Source organism: Stegastes partitus, unplaced genomic scaffold, assembly GCF_000690725.1.
Source record: "Stegastes partitus isolate 25-593 unplaced genomic scaffold, Stegastes_partitus-1.0.2 Scaffold907, whole genome shotgun sequence".
Classification (NCBI taxonomy): Eukaryota; Metazoa; Chordata; class Actinopteri; family Pomacentridae; genus Stegastes; species Stegastes partitus.
The window spans coordinates 134,428-153,836 of NW_007578638.1; the positions used below are offsets into that span (position 1 = coordinate 134,428).

Genomic DNA, 19,409 nt, shown 5'->3' on the forward strand with positions numbered 1-19,409 from the left:
AAGTTTGTTCATGAGCTCCGCTGAGCTTCAGGAACCAGCTGATGGGGCGTGGTTTCCCCGGGAGGGGGCCTCGGTCCAGACAAGACACTCCCTCCAGATTAACAGGTTGACATGGCTTCGGAGACGAACTTGATACGTTTTGGTTCGTTCATTCACACCACAGTAAGCAGTCAGTGGAGCCAACAGACCACACCTGATCCTTGTTGATACCTGCCAGAGCGCATCAGCATCATCACGCAGCAGCTGAGCTTCAACAAAGCAGGACTGAGTGACTGATTGGTTTGGGTTCCTCCTTGACTGATTCTTGTTCTCTCGTTAAATTTAGCGTCTTCAGGTTGAACAAACAAGTCACACAAATTGTAGTCAAGGTCTCTGCTGTGTCATAATTAACAGTCACAATGCCATCTAGTCCTCCCTCAGAAACTCAGGACTCATCTAGGTCTAAAACATGACACCTGTGTTCCAGTAATTCTCACTCATTCAGTCACTTAGAGAGAACAGGTTACCGGACAAAGACACACCTGATAAGGTTCATGTGGCCGGCTTCAGTTTCACATGCAGCTCCAGTCTGAATTGTAATCAGGTTGCAGTGCTGGCATGTGCAGGGATTTTATCGCCCCTGCAGATCAGATAAACCAAAAGGCTCTCAAACACACTGAATGTCTGTTTCCCCCACATTTTAATAAACAAACAAACTTTCCATCCCTGCTTTCTCCTCCACATGTGCTGGAAGTGCAAACAGTCATGATGCTGGATAAGGCTGTGTACATTTAATAAGTGGGTTTATAGTAGACGGATGCTCCTGTCTGAATCAGTTTGTAGAGTGATGTATCTGTGTTGTCATGCCACAGCTGCACATTGGTTCATGTTTGAACAGTGACTCCTGCTGTTTGAGGATGGAAACAAAAGTCACCTCATACAAATCTAGAAATCCTTAAAAGAAAGAGTGTCCTCAGACAAACTGAGAACCGTCATTAGCTTAACTTGTGCACCAGTCGTGTGAATGTTTACTTTCCCTGTTTTACAAAGATTAAAGCTCCAGACACATATAGAACCTTGAGCCAATTAGTAAAGTGACGCACAAGTGTTGGCGCTGCCAAAGTGTCTGGCTGTGATGTAACTAAGCTCGTAGTAGCTTTCTACATCACCGTATTCTTGGTAAAAAATGCTGAGAAATAATTTCGTTTTAAAATGTTTATAAACAGTCTATATTTTAGGAGGAGAAGAATTCAATTAGACACACAACAAGCTCACATGGCAGTAAAAATGAAGCAGAAGAACTCAGATTTTCACATAAAAACACATTACCCCTCACTGTTTAAACTTTTCTCCTAATTTTACAACAGAAAACCAAATTACAGAGCATTTAAAACAGATTAAAAACTCAGATATCAAAACATAAACTACATTTCTTTGGTCCTCAGCTTGATAAAAATGACAGCAACGAATATACAAACTCCTGTTCGAGGTAATTCACATTCACTGTTCAGTATAAAAGTCTGCAATAATAACAGACGTACATTCACTGTGTCCTCATTGTCCTTCTGGTGAATCTTTGCTGCTCTTATCCCCGTCTGGATTTCCATCCTCTAAACGTTTGTCCTCCACTCGGTCCTCAGAGTCGTGGTCGCCCACGAGAACTTTGCTGTAAAGTTTCTGCTGCTCCTCTTTGAACACGTCTTTCACCTTTGCTCGTTTCAGTCCTCCGTCCCTGAGAGAAAACAGGTAGATAAGGAAAAGGGTATCGCACACTGAATCTGCAGTGACACCAGCGACTTCTTCTGCTGTCCTTGAAGGGGAAAAAAACACCATTTCAGCTGAACAGTTTCTGTCAGAGCTGAAATCTAATAATGTGTTTTCTGAATCAGCGTCTGGGCTTTACACCGTTGTTGATCCATCTTTTAAACAACCATTACAGCCAGTATATATTTTTTTTGCTTGTGAAAAATTCCAATCTTTCAGCATATTGTAATTCAAGAGGTTGTGTGGTGGCGGAGTGAGTTAAACAAAGGGACTCTCACTTAGGAGGTGGCGGTTAGAGTCCAGAGGGAAGCTGGGAAATGAAAGCCGACTTTTTGCTGTGTGTGCACCGTGTCCGTGCAATCACAGTTGGATTGTTCAGCAAGATAACTCACCCTGTCACGGTGCACGGCCTGTGAAACAATAGCTAATAAATCAGAAAGTTTTGGACCGGTGTGCTCAATCCCCTGGACTTAACATCCATAGAAAACCTGTAGAATACCAATACAAACCATCCAATAAAAACACAGCTTGTGGAGTTTGTGACTGAGAAACGGGCCACTATTACAGTTCAAGAGTGTTTAAGTTTGATTAACAGTGTGCAACAACATCTGGAGGCAGTTATGAAGAACAAGAGGCAAGTCCTGATGGAGATTAATGACCTTCTGATATACAGCAGTGAACAAAAGTTTACATCAACTTGTTAAGACCACATATGTCATGACAGGCTTTTTTTTTTTTAAGTTTTTTTTTGGCCTTTATTAGATAGGACAGTTGAAAGAGAGACAGGAAAGTGGGGGAGGAGAATGGGGAAAGGGGTTGCAGGAAAGGGTCAAGAGTGGGATTCAAACCCATTGGAGACTACAACCCGTGTACATGGGTCGCCAACTCAACCAGGTGAGCTAAAGTGGCGGCTCATGTCATGACAGTGTTGAGTTTCCAATAATTTTGTGTCTTTGTCACAAAAAAAACAATCTTGTATTTTGGTTCTTTCAGAAATATGTTACAGGTCTTTTGTGCTTTTGTTCACAACTGTGCTGTTGGTATTAAATGTATTGTTTCTGAACATCAGATGTTCTAATTTATCTGCTGTATTACTGAGAAAACTTGTTCTTTGCTATTAATTTAAGTGTAGGTTGTTGCTTGATTACATTTATTCAGCAAATGTTCAATGTGTTTTTTTTTTTTTGCCAGATTTTGCCTCATACTTGCACACACTAAAACCTTGGTGACTGGATTTTTCATTCCTATGTCAAGAGATAATTTCAATAATTGTTAACAGTGGTCTAATAGTGCTTGTCTGGTGGGAAAAGCTTTAGATGGAGAGCACAGACTGAAGAAAGAGGGCTGTATTTTGGGACTTTTCTCATCTTTTCCAAATTTCTATCAACTGCAGTTTTAACACACTATTTTACTGATTTATATCAAGACATTTAGGTAAAGCAGGTACTCACCAAATGAGGTCCACTAACCCTCCTTGAGCAGCTATGGCTGCTTTTACTCTGTTGGCAAACTGTACTGCATCCTCCCCTTCCTACACAAGGACAATAAGAAAACAACAGGCTAAAAGAAATTAGACAATTTCAGGAGATGAAATTTTTAAAAAAAAAATCAGCGATCACAAACTTTGTAAATGTCTTTGTGAGGTTGTAAAGCAGGGTTTCACCTCTCTGTTCATAGGTGGCAGATACCAGACGCTGCAGACGATGGCCCAGCTGCTCATCATCCTCAGAAGGTAACTCACCATGCCAAACTTACTGCTGTTCCAGAAAGCATCTCCAAAACGAGGATCATACTGCGAGATAAAAATAGGGTCCTATCAGCTGTACATCAGAGCAGGATGAGCAGGAATGAGGAAACGGACAGAGGGTCCTACCTTAATGGCAACAGGATAGACGGTGCAGTCGATTTCAAAGCTGCCTTTCTTAAACATCATCACTGACGTGTTGTTAATGCAGGTACCTGCACATGACACAGTGACAAGTGAATATAGAGACTGCTTTAAAGTACTATATCATCTGTTATTTAAACTGCACAGTGCTGTGATACAAACCCTCGGGGAAGATGAGGATGGGCTGTTTGGTTTTATCAGCAACATGATCTCCAAGCCTGAAATGAAAACCAGACAAGCATTAAGAATATTTAGACATTTAATCTGATTCACTCACTTTGAACCACGTAAACCACATTTAGTGAAACTCAAACCACAGCAATGGATGGCAGGACCACCTTATTTTAGTGTAAGACATGACGCACTAAAAAACAATGTTTACTGCATGTACCCAGCCAGCTATTGTGTGCCAGCACATTGATCATGATGGATGTCTCTGTTCCTAAAATGCATCTCAAGGAGAGAGAAGGTTTGCTGGAGGAGCTTTGAGGGAGGATGCACTCATGTATCCTCACTGCAGCTTTTGTGGAAGCCTTATTTCCATCCATAACATATAAAAAGAGCATTACATTTAGCTGGAATACACAACTATGACAGGAGCAGGATGACACAAGTGTAAGTGTTCCTGTTGTGAGCTATTTAGAAGTTGTATTAGCTATTTAAGATGATCAAATGCAAACTTAAAGCCCCACAATGTTTGTAACAGTATCTGTGTGGCACTATTCATTCAAATGCTTGTAGAGATTCACACAATAAAATATGCAACACATGTACAATTGACAGGTTTAAAGCAATCATGTCTCATTTCGTTGCATGTCTGTCGCCTCAACTGCTCTCTCCTCATGTTTCTTTCTTGTATTTCAGGCAGGAGGGACGAAATTGAAAAAAAAATTGAGGACGCACGCAATAAGAAATAAGAGTGTCTATGCAATGTCTCCCGCCCCACAGTTGGAGAGTCACTGAACTATACCAACACTAAGAAGATGCAATGTTACCTTTTGGCCACTAGATGTCGGTCTTTCACTTCTGATCTTTCGAACCAGATGTGCGAGGATGACTTGACCATGGCTCTTTGCACCATTCCCATCAACCCTCCGTGCACCTGGCCAACCTGAGAAATGAGTTCAGCTCAACAACAGCAGCACACTCTGCTCGTCTTTAATAGTCTAAAAGTTGAGTTCAGACGCTTATGCTTGTGAAAACTAAACACACTCATACAACACAAACAGAGACACAAGATTTTGTACCAGAGCGTAGCAGCCGTCATTGGCCAAGATTATGACATCAATGGGTGTCGTGTGATTCGCCACACAGATACCGCCGTTCTTCGGTTTGTTCTCGCTGCAATTAAACAAGACACAGACACATGATATGCTGAAAATCAGACATTATTTACCGCAAAACTCCACTGATAGTTTTTTTTCTATTGTTTGAAATAGAGACATTTACAGAAAGTTGCCATCCTGCCAAACAACGTCATGCCACCGTGCTTAATTAGTAAACTAAAAGCCTTTCTAACGTCTCTCGGGGCACTGACGCTGTCGTTAATTACGGAATATCATGTACCTGTTATGATAGGTGATGATTGCAGTGAGAGCTCTCACGCAGATGCGGTAACACATCAGATGAACCTTCTCACTCAGGTAAGATCTTAACCTGAAGACAAACAGCACACCAGTCACTCCAGCTCTGTCTGGATTGATGCATTGACGTGGCTACACCTGGTCAGTGTTGTTTCAATCGTCCTAACTGATATAAAAATTGGAGGAAACTCACTCTGCATTTGGTAAAAACGCCACCAAGGTGGTCAGGACAAGCAGCAGACAAATGCCGGTGACTGCGAGAGTAACCCTGCAGAACAAAAGAGCATAAAGTTGATTTATGAGTGAACCTATGCACAGCTCTTATGAGATCAATCTTACTGCCTCCACCGCTGAACCTGCCTGCGTGCTGCTCTGACCTGAGGGGCAGCAGGACGCCGTAGCGGATGAGGATCCCCAGCCCCCACAGGACGGTAAGTCTCAGACTAATGTGACGGAAGTTGTAGTTGCTCCGAGTCAGCAAGTTCCAGCTCTCCAGTTCCTGGGCTGAAAAGCGCTTGGTCACCTCATCGTCCACAATGCTCTCGACCCCCCTCCGGCAGAAGTAGAAGATGTCAGCCATCTCAAACTCTGGCTCCGAGGGCAGACTGCTGGCAGAACCCCGGAGCTCCTGGATCTCCTGCTGCAAAGAAGATGGAGGCTCCTTGGCTATGATACCTTCAGCAAGGAGAAGAAGGAGATTTAAAGGTGAATATCATACAGGCACAATGCACATTTATGACTGACAAATATTAAACTATAACTTGTTTACCGTGGGTATATGGTTTATAAAGTTGCTGATTCTTTTCTTTTGCTCCCAACTCCATTCGTAAGGTTGCCCACTAATGTCAAAGAGGAAAAAGACAAACAGATTAGAATTACATTTACTCAGTTTCCTGTGATGTCTGACCAGCAGCAAAGATGAGAGCAAGAAGTAAAAACTGCAGATTAGCCGCTGTGGAGTTGGATGTGCTCCGTTAACCACTACAGGTCTCCAACGTGCATTAAAGATTTAAAGAGAAAAAGGGAAGCATACACAGTGATATAATCAAAGTGAGGAAATTAGGCAACATGTTCCCTGGAGACTGCAGCTCTGCACAACAGAAGATTGGGGGAGGAAGTGTGTGTTTTCCTGACAAGTTTGCAGCTCAGACAACAATGCCTAGAAATAACAAAGACACTCGACACTATTGTGGTCCAATTTCAGCTTCAAACGCTCAACCGTGACTCCATCAATATAAATAGGGCACAGTTTTGATGGATCAGGCCTTTGTGCCAAACCTAGAGAGAGGGCAGTTAAAGAAGCATCGCCTGGTGTGTCCTCCAAATAAAACAACACACACCAGCAGAAACTTCTGCTCAGAGTGAAGATGAGTGATAAGAGTCTACCAGCCTTACAAAGTACTGAAGGTGGTTTGGAGGTGTGCAGAGGCCACTAAAAGCCAGACACAAACTTTTCTGTTGACCACCTAGGAAGACCACACATAACCCCCAAAAGAGGTACCCAGAGCTGTAGAAGCACACGGCAGAGTGTCAGCAGGGTGGGCCACAGGGCACCAGAATATTTGCTCGCTCCACCCTATGTTGGTGTGAGATGCATGTGGCTGGTCATGAGATTCTACATCTTTAGAGAAGACGACTTTACTCTGACCTACATACATAAAGGGTGGGGAAAAGGAAGCATGTCTGAAGTGTGCAATACTTGTCTTCAGGTATTCTTGCACTCGAATTTTTGGACAATGGTAACTACTGCAATTAAATGTAGATTTAAGGGGCTGCAAGGTGAAGCGGTGGTTAGCACTGTTGCCTCGCAGCAAGAAGGTCGCCGGTTCACGTCCCAATGAGGACACCCGGAATCCTTCTGCGTGGAGTCTCCATGTTCTCCCTGTGCAGCGTGGGTTCTCTCTGGGTTCTCCAGCTTCCTCCCACACAGTCCAAAAACATGTTGGTGATTCTAAATTGTCCGTAGGTGTGAATGTGAGTGTGCTTGGTTGTCTGTCTCTAAGTGCAGCCCTGTGATAGACTGGTGACCTGTCCAGGTGAACCTGCCTTCACCCTAAGTCAGCTGGAATAGACTCCAGCCCCCCATGACCCTAGTTAGGATTAAACGGTGTATAGATAATGGATGGATTTTTTTTTTTATTTGCTTTTTCCCCAAACAGTAGCAGATCTCATGTGCCACATAATCTACTAAAGAATACATATCTGAACAAAGTTGCAGCAGTGCTTGGGCCATGGACTGTATATTAAAAAAAATGGACGTAGCCACCATGACATTACCCACTTTTTTGTGGACGACCGCTTTGAAATGTTGACATTTTGGTCCATCATCATTTCGGTTGTTTGAAACCAGACTCATCATCTNTTGGTCCATCATCATTTCGGTTGTTTGAAACCAGACTCATCATCTATTTTACTCTAAATCAGACCATAATAGATGTACAGAAGACTTGAAACTGGCGATTGAGACCGTAAGCGCATTAGGAAAATGTTTACTGTGAGTGAGACATACGCTCATTTTCATACAGACTTCTAGATAATTGGACTACTTATTGCAAACAGAGGCACTATTAGAGAGAATGCAGATTTACTTTTAAGACCTACGACTATGTCCAGTGTTTATTTACTATCTATGGCTTGGACACTGCAGTGCACTACAAATGGAATAGAGATAGAATCTGACCACACATGACAGCAACCTGCTTCCTGGCCTGTGGTAAAACAGTCCAGTAAGGAAACCTGGTCTTTCATGTTCTCTGTGTTGAAACAGAATAACAGTTAGTCTGCTTTCTGCTGAGCTCATGTTCAATCCTATGTCAGGACTCTTGAACGAATAAAAGAAAATCCAAAAACGATCTGTGGGAGAAATGTCAGATTTGGCTGCAGGAATTCTCCTTTACCTTCACACAACCACCTGCACAATGCAGCCACTTCAGAGAACTGTCAGTCCCAGCTGCTCAAATTGACACTCTTCTGAAAGTCTGAGAGCCAGACAAATTCCAGCGCGTGAGAAATTGGGAGAGCAGTTTGCAGCTCCCCCTAAAATAACGTACATTTCACTACGTATTTGTTCAGCTTCAAGTGTGACTACATCATGCTGACTTTAAAGAGAAGGTTTGAATTTAAAAACTCCTGCAGAAGGCCACAGGGGCTGAGCCTGTGTCATGCCTGTGGATGAACTTCAACCCAGGAGTCTAAGCTTGTTCCAGTATCTACACCACCTCAGATGGTGGTCCTGTGATTAAAAGCTTGTTGTTCCCCGGAGGGTGTCCCAAAGCCTTACTCCCCCAGGAAAGGGCTGGCAAAACATGGCTTGTGCTTCAAACAATCTCTCTGAGCTGGGAGAACCAAGGATCCAGCAAGGAATGTTTGATAAGAAGAAAAGTGCAATAAACTATTTTCCAGCATCTAAAAAGGGTAAGAGCAAAGTGCCATAGTAGTTTAGAAGTAAGATATATGTGCCAAAATCTTGTATAATCATTAAATAATCCAACCCTAACAGTTCAACAAACAAAACAAAACTCAAAACATGTTGATTTTGTACCCCTGTGGTAAAATCCTGCAGTACAAGGACACCAAGCTCACCTCAAATATCTTGAGAAGTGTCCTCATGTAGAAGCTGCGGATACCAAAAGACACTCCAAGTACAGCTGGCACGATTATGAAGACAAACAGAAGAGTCAGCCACACGGTGATGGAGATGCCGAGACACCTGCACAGCAGGTTGTCAGCAGGAAACGTAAACCGAGCCATGTTGTCAACAGCAGAGAAGACTCAGGAGTTAACGAGGCACAGAGGAACCCCTCAGCTGTAGGGGAAGTCTTCTGCTCCGTTTAAATCCACGCCGTCTGAAGTCGATGCTGAATTATAGATCAGGAGTAACTCACAGTCTGCATCTGGCAAACACAGCACAAAATATCAAGATCACACACAGTTATTCATCCCAGGTGCTGCCTTTAAACATCACACTTGATGATTAAAGGCAACACCTGGGATGACTAACTGTGTCCCAGGTGTCCCCTTTAAACATCACACTTGATGACGGCTTTTACTGAAAGCTCGTATCGGGCTTATTCTGGCTTTGAAACAATGAGGTCGTGGCTGCTGCTCACAGTTGCAAATTGACAGCCATTGTCTTGATTCAGTGAATAACTGATATGCACGCTGTCAGAATCAATGAGCGAATGCACAAGGGAATTTATAACGAGGAATTTATTTGTGAGTTGCTCACCCACAGCGCAGCATACATTTATCATGCTAGTTAGCTGGCTGCCTCATCTTCCGCTAGTTACGCCTTGGCACCCAAAGCTACAGCCCTGAATGTTTCATGAATCACCTCTGATATATTTATTTATATACGGATCTATTCACCTCCTTCTGATCATATGTTAAAGCCCTCAAACAATAATATCAATGAAAAATGTTGGGATAATATTTTTACTTTTTGTACAATCTGATCTGTTTACTGAAGTCATAACTGTGAGTCAAGTGTTTTTTTTTTAAGAGTTTTTTTTTTTTACTTTCACAGTCTCACTGCAGGATATTTGCAGCACTGACTTTTTGTTTGTGTGGATTTTTCCCTCTCATATAGCACATGGCCCCTCCAATCATAAAGTAAATATACATCAGGTCGAGCAACAACACAAAAACGTGATTATTTCATTGTAAGTTCTTGTAAGGTGTGATAAGGTATCATTATATGATATAAACAGAACTAATCAGCAGCACAGATAGCATGTTTGGTTGAACTTTTTCCCCTCATCAGCACCTACATCTCTCTTCTGCCGGATTATTTAAAGGATCAGTCAAGCCCATGGGGGGTTTCTTACTCCATATCCGGGGGCGTCTTCCTTTAAAAGTCTTACTCATACATTTTCATATTACAGAGAAGGGTTTTGTTGGGGTTTTTTTGTACATTTTGATAACGGACAACCCTCCACACAGGCCTCATGTTAACAGTAACGGAAAGGTAGTTGACGTATATATTGATTAAAATAAACAAAGAGGCATATTTTGTCATCATCATCCTAAAGATTATTAAGGTCATGAGAGCAATGAAAGTTGAGGAGAGAGGAAATATGGTGGGGGGCTTCTTAGAATAGAATAGAATAGAATAGAATAGAATAGAATAGAACAAAATAGAATAGAACAGACCAGAACAGAATAGAACAGAATAGAATAGAATAGAATAGAATAGAATAGAACAGAACAGAATAGAATAGAATAGAATAGAATAGAATAGANTAGAATAGAATAGAATAGAACAGAACAGAATAGAATAGAATAGAATAGAATAGAATAGAACAGAACAGAATAGAATACAATAGAATACAATAGAACAGAACAGAATAGAATAGAATAGAATAGAACAAAATAGAATAGAATAGAACAGAACAGAACAGAACAGAATACAATAGAATAGAATCCTAGACCTGGGAAGTTATTGTAAGCAGCAGCATCCAAAAACATGGAAAAAAAAGTACAAGAAAATAACAATAATTAAGTAATATGCATCCCATGATGACAGTTGCATATGAAAACACACATCTAAGTAATTAACAGCTTAGTGATTCTTTTCGTGGTACTTTAAAAGGTCATTATGTGGTCTAACTAATATGTACGTAGGAACAACGCTTTAAAGCCAAAATTAGCTTAATTAGCTTAATTAAAGTTGCCACAATTAACAGACAAATATCAGGCTCAGCTCTTTAGCCTGTTAGCATTCAATTTAGAACACTTGTAACTTTTGACACCTCCACAGAGAACCTCCTACAGGTTTCAGTTACTAATTATTAATTAGTTTTCATAGCGAGTTTGGTTCATAGCATGCTAGCTAATAGCAGCAGCTTTGACCCCCCCAGCTAGCTAGCGGCTAATGGTGAGTAGCTACCAACGGCTCCAGCTCCTACCGTCCTCCGGGTTCACCGCGGAGCCACAGGAGGATTGAGACGACAGACGGGCAGGTGGAGCTCCATCTGGACCGTCCAGTCTAAAGCACCGGGATCTCTGCCTGTGTGCTGCCGGATCTGCGGGCTCTCAGCAACATGCTACAGCTGCTGCTGCACACACAGAGTTGTGTGGAGTTCTCATGGCAACAGGTGGCCAATGAGAGCCGCTGTCACTGCGCTGTGGGCTGGACGGGCACCAAATCTGATTAGTGGACAGGAGGCTCCACAAAGTGCTGGAGAAGACAAAGAGGGTCAGATCTGTGAGGTCACACTGGGAAAAAAAGAGGAAATTATTATAATAGGGGTTTATCAAAGTACAGGCTCTAAAACATGCAGAAAATCCCCCTGAAATAGTTCAACAGAAGTGAGTACACCCCTGTGCAATATGGCTTCACTGTCAGATGATTCAAACTTGCATCACTTCTCAGCAATTGCATGACCTCTAAGTTGGCAAGTCGATCATTTTTCTTATGTGCAATCAAAAAGTTTACAAGGATTGCATTGAAAAGACAGGCCCCAGCATAGAAAGTGAATCTACCTGTGATCACACAGTTTAATAAACCTGTCCAATCATTCCGTGTAGGCGATCATTTCTCTCCATCTAATCTGATCTTTTGCTTTCTGAATTGTGACTGTAGCCTGCTCCATGTGTAGCCATGATGTCTGCCTCGTCCTCTCTTCCCGTTCTTCTATCAGCTCCAGACATCTGATAAAAACAGGTGATTGTACATAAAGACTAATTGTAAATTAAAAAAAAAACCTGTCTTGAAAGGATAATCCAAGTTAGTTTCATGATCATGTAAAATCATATTTCAACTCCTCATTAATCTGGAAAAATCCAGTGAACGTAGGTCTCGCATCAAATAAAAACCAACCTGTCCAGTCAGACTAACTGAATGAGTTAGAAAATGACCACCACAACGCCACAGCTTTCTCTACAAGCTGTGGCCATCTGTATATCTGCATTATGGCTCCACAACCATCTATAAAACACACTTGCAGCAGAAGTCAGCAGGTATCAAACAAGCCATTTACAACTAATTAGAGCCACAGCCACACTGCACTATTTGCACAATCAAGCTCTGAAAAACAAACAGGCAGCTGCTTTAAACTTGGCAAAATGGTTTAAATTGATAATTGGAATTTCTGTCACAGCTCAGACAGTGTGAAGGATACTGTAAAAGGTGAATCTCCATGGATGGCATTCAAGAAAAATACCCTTGTTTGCTGTTTGGAACAAAATGTTGCTAAAATCCAACATAATTTGGTCAGATGATGTGAAATAGTTTTTGCATGAACCTTGCCAGGAGTACCACAGTGAATGCACAGTCCTGACAGTGAAACACAACATTAAGTACCATGACATGGGGCTGTAGATGGACTGTCCAGCTCCCACTGCTAAGTCCTGTTTGAGTTATTTCCTGTTTTATTTTGGCATTTCCTGTCGTGGGATTGTACTCACCTTCTATCTCAGGTGTCTTTACAGTTCCTGTGCCTTTTTGATCACCTGCTCCGCCCTAATGTGCTTCACCTGTGTGTGTGATTGTACTTCCTGTCCCAGAGTGTATAAATACTCACCCATCCTGGTCCTCATGTTCCTTCCCATTTTATATTACGTCCCAGACATTTTCTTCATCTCATCTTCCCTGCATGATGAGTTTGTAAGTCTTTCGTGTTTCTTAATTGTTTGCCTTCATTTACTCCATGCTTTTGCTGTCGTTTGGGTTTTTAGTTGCTTTTGCCTGCTTCCTGTGCTTTTGTTTCGTCTGGATTGTGGTTTGCTTTTATTGGAATCAGCTTAAGTTCGCTCTTTGTTGGTTTTACTCCGATGTCTGCATTTTGGTTCCAACACGCTGTTTTTCTGTATCTTTGTTAATGATGCTTCAGAGGTACTGAGGAGAATTTGAGTGAGATGGCTGATTTGTTTCATGTGTGTTTTTGTGGTAAATGTGGGGCTGGAAAAAGTGAAACATAACGGTCAATTTACTTTGATAAGTATGTAGCATGAAATGATTACAGAAAGCTACGAGGCGTACAGTTTGTGGTGGAGACTTTTTCAAATAAGGATATGAAAATTAAGTTTACGTAAAATCTTTGAGCTTTTATTTTAAATGTTTATTTTCTTATATATCCCAAACCAATCTCACTTACAATAATTAGACCTGGAATTAAATGAAAACATAGTAAAATAAAACCAATCTGAAGAAATAAATGGCACCAAACCACAAATACAAAAAAAAAACATATGGAGGGAGGCTTTGTACAAAGGCAGGACTTCCAGTTGATCATTGCTTATAGTGAGAACACTTTTGAATTCCTGTTTCCAGTTTATTCCAACCTGGATTGCACTGTCTTGCCTGAATATGAATCATTTTAAAAGATCTTCTAAAGTACACTGCCTTCATGACATGAGTTTTATATTCTCTGTGGTTCTGACACTTTATTCACTGAGCTGCTGTTCAGATAAAAGCTAAATTGGCTCTTACTGAGCAGAATTAGTCGGTTTTAAAAGGCCTCTGTGTTTACAAGAAGACTTACCAGAAGAGTTTTGTAAATGTCACAGCTGTGTATTTCAAGACATTTGCTCATTGTTCATTTGGACAAACCCCACTGAAGTGTTTGCTGGTGCTCCGTTTGGAAACGTCTCGGATATGATCGAGTCTTGCTTTTAGTCTTTGCTGCTTTTGAGGTGCTTAATGTTCCCCATCAGTCCAAATATTGTCACAGGACGGTCCATTTTATTGCTGAACTACAGATTGTCTTACTGCCTGCTGTGTGGGAAGAGTTAACCCCATGTGGTCTAAGTGTTTCATGATTGTACTTCCCATCAATTGGCTGCACTACCTTAATTATTAAAGCTATCATCAGAATTTACTTTATTTTAAATGTGCTATTTGCAGCTGTGTTATTTGTCTATTTATTCTCTCTATCTGTCGCTACTACTGCTCATATAGTAGCATGTCAGTCCCATCTCTACCTCAGTGTCTACCAACAGGCTCAGGACCTGGTTTTTCATGTTTGTGAAGTGCAGGGAAGAAGTGAAGTCATTTGGGCTAAACTTGTGAACATCAGCAAGTAACCTGGCTGCTTATGAAACCTTGTTTTACACAAATCAGATTCAGAAGAAGCATCTGTCAAAACTGCACGGTTTGTGAATGCGAGGAGTTGAAGTCTTGTTGGATGTTTTGTGTATTTTTTGTTGTGCAGTTTTGTCTGCTTTGCTTTAACCACTCATGAAATCCTGTCTGGTGTTGTGGAGTTTTCTTTGTAGTCCTGTCTTTAAAAATAAAAATGCAAGGGACCCTTGACAGAACGGATCTGAGTAACGGAAAGCTGAGAGTATTGTACTTATGTTTTATACAGTTGGAAAGGAAAATTAATGATTCTATTGCCATCTGACTGAGAAATTAAATGGCTATTAGTTGCATTTTTAATACCTTAATAAAAGACATCTGCTGTGTAATATTATAGTAAGAATTTTGTGGTGTCATAGAGATCTCTAGGATTTGGTTTATTTTATAAGCTGATGTCTTAAAATGAGCCTGTTGGGACCAAGTTGCAGAAAAATGAAGAGTTACCTGCAGCACCACAAATGCACTAATCCTCATAGACCACCATGGTACTGTTGGACCCACTTCTTTTGTTGAAACAGCACCAAGAAATGGTCGGAGAAAAGTTCAGGTCTCAGATGAAACAGTTTATTCAGGTCACATGGAAAGTTTTGCAGCACTGGATTCAGACAGACGGAGCGTAATCTCATGTCCAGCTGAACTTAGTTTTTCCGGTTTCAGGTTACAGATATCATCTTGGGCTGGGACTGCCCTGAACATAGATAAGACTACCGAGTTTAATTAGCCAGCTACCGATGACGTGGACCGGCGCTCTGTCCACGTCCTTGAAATTTGGTAAGCAACATGTGTGGGTGTTGTCGGTACGGCGTGTGGCTAAAGTAACAATCGTATCTGATAGAAAAGAGGCGTCTCCGCTGTCTCCAGGTGTGTGAACCAGTTCTCACCGACCACATTATCGTCAAGAACGTACACTGTGCTCAGTAGAAAACAGAATCATAGGCTCAGTGCAAAATACAGATTCAGAATACATAATTATAACAGTACCATGTGACACTTAACATGAACCTGTTTACAGCCAGATATAAGAACTGATTTATTCTCTGTGGTTAATTTCTCTCTTTGTGAAAATTTATGGGGAGTGATTTTTTATGTTTGTTTTAATGACTGACCTGTTTAAACTGTATTTAGACTAAGATTAAGGCCATGACCACTTTGAATGACGTCACAGGGGAGTCCACCATCCAGAGATGTTTGCATGATCCACCTCAGCTCCCATCCTGTTCCACCTCTTTGCTCAGTGTTAGGGAACTATGCAGAGTCGAGCGCTGACGGTCAGAGCCAACCTCAACCCAAGACCTGAGCACTAAACCCTCAGACTTAACTGATGTCGCAGCTCTAGTGCTTGACTGCGTGAAGTCGTAAAGGCTTAAAATAGTATAAAAAGGAAAAAATTGTGACATGCCATGCTGCCTGGAAACAACATGTAACCATTAAAAAAAAAACACAAAGGTGATTCATTCGCAGTTTAAATAGCTGCTGAGCTGATTGCTCCGTGTTCGTTAGTGTTTATACATTTTAGCAAACTACCAATAATCAAGAAAGCTACAAACAGCATAAATCCTGTTTGACAGTAAATGCAGCTCCACAAACACACCAATCAATAACCAGCAGCGAATTCTGACAGCTTCCTAGTGGATTTTTTTTTTCCAGCTTCTTGGAGGACAGCCACCTTTATAAATCTATTTTTCCATGAACTACAGGCTCATGAAAGTCTGATAGTGGGTTCACAGAAAGGGTGCATAATGGTCCACATCAGCGTTCTTGTCCACTTGATTTGACGGAAGGGCAGCCCTGAGCACTCGCATACTTGGTGGAGCGAGTGAGTCTTGAAATCACTGTCGGGGGGGAAAAATCAGGAGAAAGTTGAATAACTTAACTCAGAGATATAGCACAGGCTGGCAGAGGAACAATAAGAGGTGGTTGGAAAACACAAATTAAAAGTCCAAGTGATGCCAAAAGAAAGTAGTCGGAACAAAAATCCAAAAAGGTAACAAGTGGGTGAACATTAGGGGAGCAAACGAGGCTAATGAGCTGCAGACAGGAGACTTACAGGAGACAAAAAAAGGAGGGAAACTGACACAAAAGGAGGAAGTAAAAACACAAGACACGCTCTGAATCGTGACAAAATAAAACAGGAAATAAACTGAGCAAGACTGTGACACTGAGTCCATGAGTTTAAAGACTGTACCTGAGCGTCATGTTGGTTTATCCATATCAACATACTGGACAATCATCGATCTGATTCATGTCCCTGAAGCATTAACACAAGCAGACACACACACACTATTTCCAAGTTGGAATAAAAACCTTTATTTTCATATGTTCTGCTACAAATTGCAGTTGTTTTCTGGCATGCATAGTTTCACACAGTTAAGACAAGAAAAATCACAAAGTAAGATTTCCCTTTTGAAGAACATCTTAACGTTACAGCATGCATGTACCCTCGTTGTCCGTTAATCCAGACGTCCCAACAACCGTTTCAAGTGTTGGAAATGTAACCCGATGCATCAAATCTCTGAAAAATACAGCATACATTTACTACACTGAATTAGACTGACGTGATATTTTTGTAAACTTTCTTTGGCTTTTTTTTTTTGTTCGTTTTTTTTCTTAATCAGAAAGAAGCTCGTACTGCTTCCTTACAGATATCGACAATGAAGGGAATGAAATCAGACTGACTAAAGGGATGTTTATGTATGAGGTTGATTGTTCGAATCGTTTTGAGGTATCAAAGTTAAGAAGTGTAAATGTTTGCACCAAAAAGTCAGACTTGTAGGCTCAGTAGACTCACAGTAACCCAACAAACAAAGACATTTATCAAAGCGCTCCGATTTTTTAAAAATTAAAGCATTAACTGAATCCGTCTTTCGATTTAACGCTCTGTTGATCGCCCACCACAGCGAGATGGAGATGATTTCTCACAACGTAATCGTGTATTCTGAGTATTCATGCAGAGTAATATTCAGAATAAGTAAAAACAATACATGTAAGAAAAGGCCTATCACAGTAGTCGAGAGTAGCAAGAATGTTCTTCTAGAAGTTTTGCAGTTGGAGGAGTCTGGTAGTCTAATGCACACTGGAAATGACACAGTAAAAAACAGGCATTATGTTATTAACTGTATCAATGCTACATTACATATAAATGACCAAAACAAACACTAGCTTGCCTTAACCAAAGTTTGACAATAGTCTCCAGTGACATAACACGTCTACGGCATAGAGGGGAGGAGAGAAACGACAAAAAAACACAAACACTTCGACGGGATCACATGAAAGATTTCCATATTGCCATTTGTATTTGTGCTTATTATGTCCCCAGCATTCAAAAGGAATGTGCTGTACTGGTTTTGGATGTTTGCTGGCGTACTGCTGTCTTAAAAATACAACGTCTTAATTGCTACGATAGCATAGTGTTGGTTGGCGTCTGAGGAAAATGGCTCACATTTTACCCACTGGGTCGATGTTAGAAATGTCGTCAAAGAAAAAATATGGTTTTCAAAATATACTTTGCAAAAGTCAGAAGTGCAACCGTCGGTTTTTGTTTATGCGCTAAGAAACAGCAGCAGCATCATTTATTAACAGTGTTGCTCCTGGCTGCAGTCGTCAGCCGTTGTGCTTCAGCGTGGCAGTTTCAGGGCAGGGTTGATATGTTGATTTTTTTTTGCTGTCTTGTTCATCGACAGTTCAGGAAGTTCGAGATCTATCAGTATTCTGCGCCGGACTCTTCGTTCCTTTTCCTCCCGTTCCAGCAAAGAATCCAGGTTTTAGCATCTTGGCGCTTGGCCAGCGACTCATCGAGACATCATCCGCACGAATTCTGTGAAGTGAAGAAAAGGAGGAGGTGTTTACATAACTGGGTGGCCTGCTTTTAACGTTGTGCCTGGGTGTGTGGAGCACCTGCTAACCTTGCAGCAGCAGCGGTATCTCAGAAATGCATTGCTAGGCTGCCAAGTGCTGAACACGAATTGTTTCCATGAGAGGTTTTGTGGCACTCGGTGAGCACAGCGTCAGTTTCAAGTATATTTGTTTATTTTGTTAAAGATTCCACAGGAGTGCCTTTTTCAGCAAATCAATCAAATTCCAACATTTCCCGATAGTCTCTCCTTTTAGTTTTTCAGCTCAAAATACTACAAAGATGCTTCATTTTACCGTCTCTCTATCACTGCTGGTTTTAGGGATGTTCTAAACCGGCTGTTTTATTCTAAAAATCAACGCACTGTTTGAGTTGGATGATTATTGTTAGGTAGGTGTTGCATGGCTTGAAGCATCTACGTACTTAACAGCCGTTACTTTACACCTTCAACTTTATAATAACCACAGAACACAGTAAAAAAAATAGATTCTCATTATGTTGTTCAGCCAAATATTCTCTGTCAACAAAGAAAAGGTTTTTTACTTCAAAATCTGCTCAATAGTTAGTGTGACAAATTAGATTTTCACACCTTGTTTTGTACAGAAGTCTAAAAAAATATTCCTGATTACAGTCAAAGCTGCACCTTGAATGTTTTTTATATTCACGATGGAAGAAACTGATGCTCACTGTGACAACCAAACACATTTATCTCTGGTCTCAGCAGTTCCCTTCAACTCCACTGAGCATCTTTAAGCTCATTGTTTTGGCTTTACAGCTTTAAACTGCTTAGGCTCACTCTAAAAGTGAAAACACCCTGGCACCTCTGCATGACCCTTACAGTAAAATGATCCAACAGTTTTAATCAACATGCATAAAGTCATATGTGGACACCTGCAACTTTAATGTGGTGTCTCAATCCCCAGAGCTACGCCTCCCCAGGCGATATCTTCTTTACTTTGAAATGATTGGCGAGTGACTCGTGTAGCTGCTGATATTTCTCAGCCTCAAAAACTCGTCTCTCCTGATGCATTGTTGTAAAGATGAGAGACAACAGCAGAGAGAGGGGAGGTGGGGCAAGAGCAGAGAAGAAGCTGCTACAGGAGACTAACAAGAAGGGAGCGAGTCCAATAAAGTGTCTTTTCAGGGGAGGCGAGGCTGGAAATAAAACAGAAGTGAGAAGCGTCATGGGGCGGCGTGCTGACGCAGCAGTGTGTCTTGGCTGTCGCTATTCTCGTTACTAACAATGACTAGCTGTTGAAAATGGCG

General features: G+C 41.3%; 2 protein-coding genes across 5 annotated transcripts in view; both read right to left on the minus strand.

The window, feature by feature from the left end:
* Positions 1–1,179: 1,179 nt before the first annotated feature.
* Positions 1,180–8,964, minus strand: LOC103366106 (glycerol-3-phosphate acyltransferase 4-like). Its single transcript, XM_008293744.1, has 12 exons — positions 8,797–8,964; positions 5,984–6,053; positions 5,592–5,889; positions 5,408–5,482; positions 5,198–5,287; positions 4,879–4,972; positions 4,627–4,742; positions 3,794–3,849; positions 3,617–3,702; positions 3,407–3,535; positions 3,195–3,274; positions 1,180–1,711 (listed from the first exon to the last, which is right to left on the minus strand). Exons 1-12 carry the CDS (start codon positions 8,962–8,964, stop codon positions 1,534–1,536), a joined length of 1,440 nt encoding a protein of 479 aa, XP_008291966.1. The 3' UTR covers positions 1,180–1,533.
* A 9,096-nt stretch (positions 8,965–18,060) lies between these two features.
* cabp1b (calcium binding protein 1b) overlaps positions 18,061–19,409 on the minus strand; it is a 12,605-nt gene continuing 11,256 nt past the window's right edge. For all 4 annotated transcript variants that reach the window (XM_008293734.1, XM_008293738.1, XM_008293735.1 and 1 more), the window contains one exon: positions 18,061–18,107. In XM_008293734.1, coding sequence (XP_008291956.1) covers positions 18,082–18,107 — 26 coding nt within the window. In that variant the 3' untranslated portion in view covers positions 18,061–18,081. The remainder of the gene's footprint in view (positions 18,108–19,409) is intronic.

What these genes read in the sequence shown, in the direction of transcription:
- LOC103366106 (XM_008293744.1), bottom strand. Translation starts at nt 8,964, where the DNA reads ATGGCTCGGTTTACGTTTCCTGCTGACAACCTGCTGTGCAGGTGTCTC. An exon ending in GGCGTCCTGCTGCCCCTCAG is followed by an intron (nt 5,483 to 5,591) that starts GTCAGAGCAGCA and finishes TTTGTTCTGCAG; the next exon opens with GGTTACTCTCGCAGTCACCG. An exon ending in GGGTTAGTGGACCTCATTTG is followed by an intron (nt 1,712 to 3,194) that starts GTGAGTACCTGC and finishes GTTTTCTCTCAG; the next exon opens with GGACGGAGGACTGAAACGAG.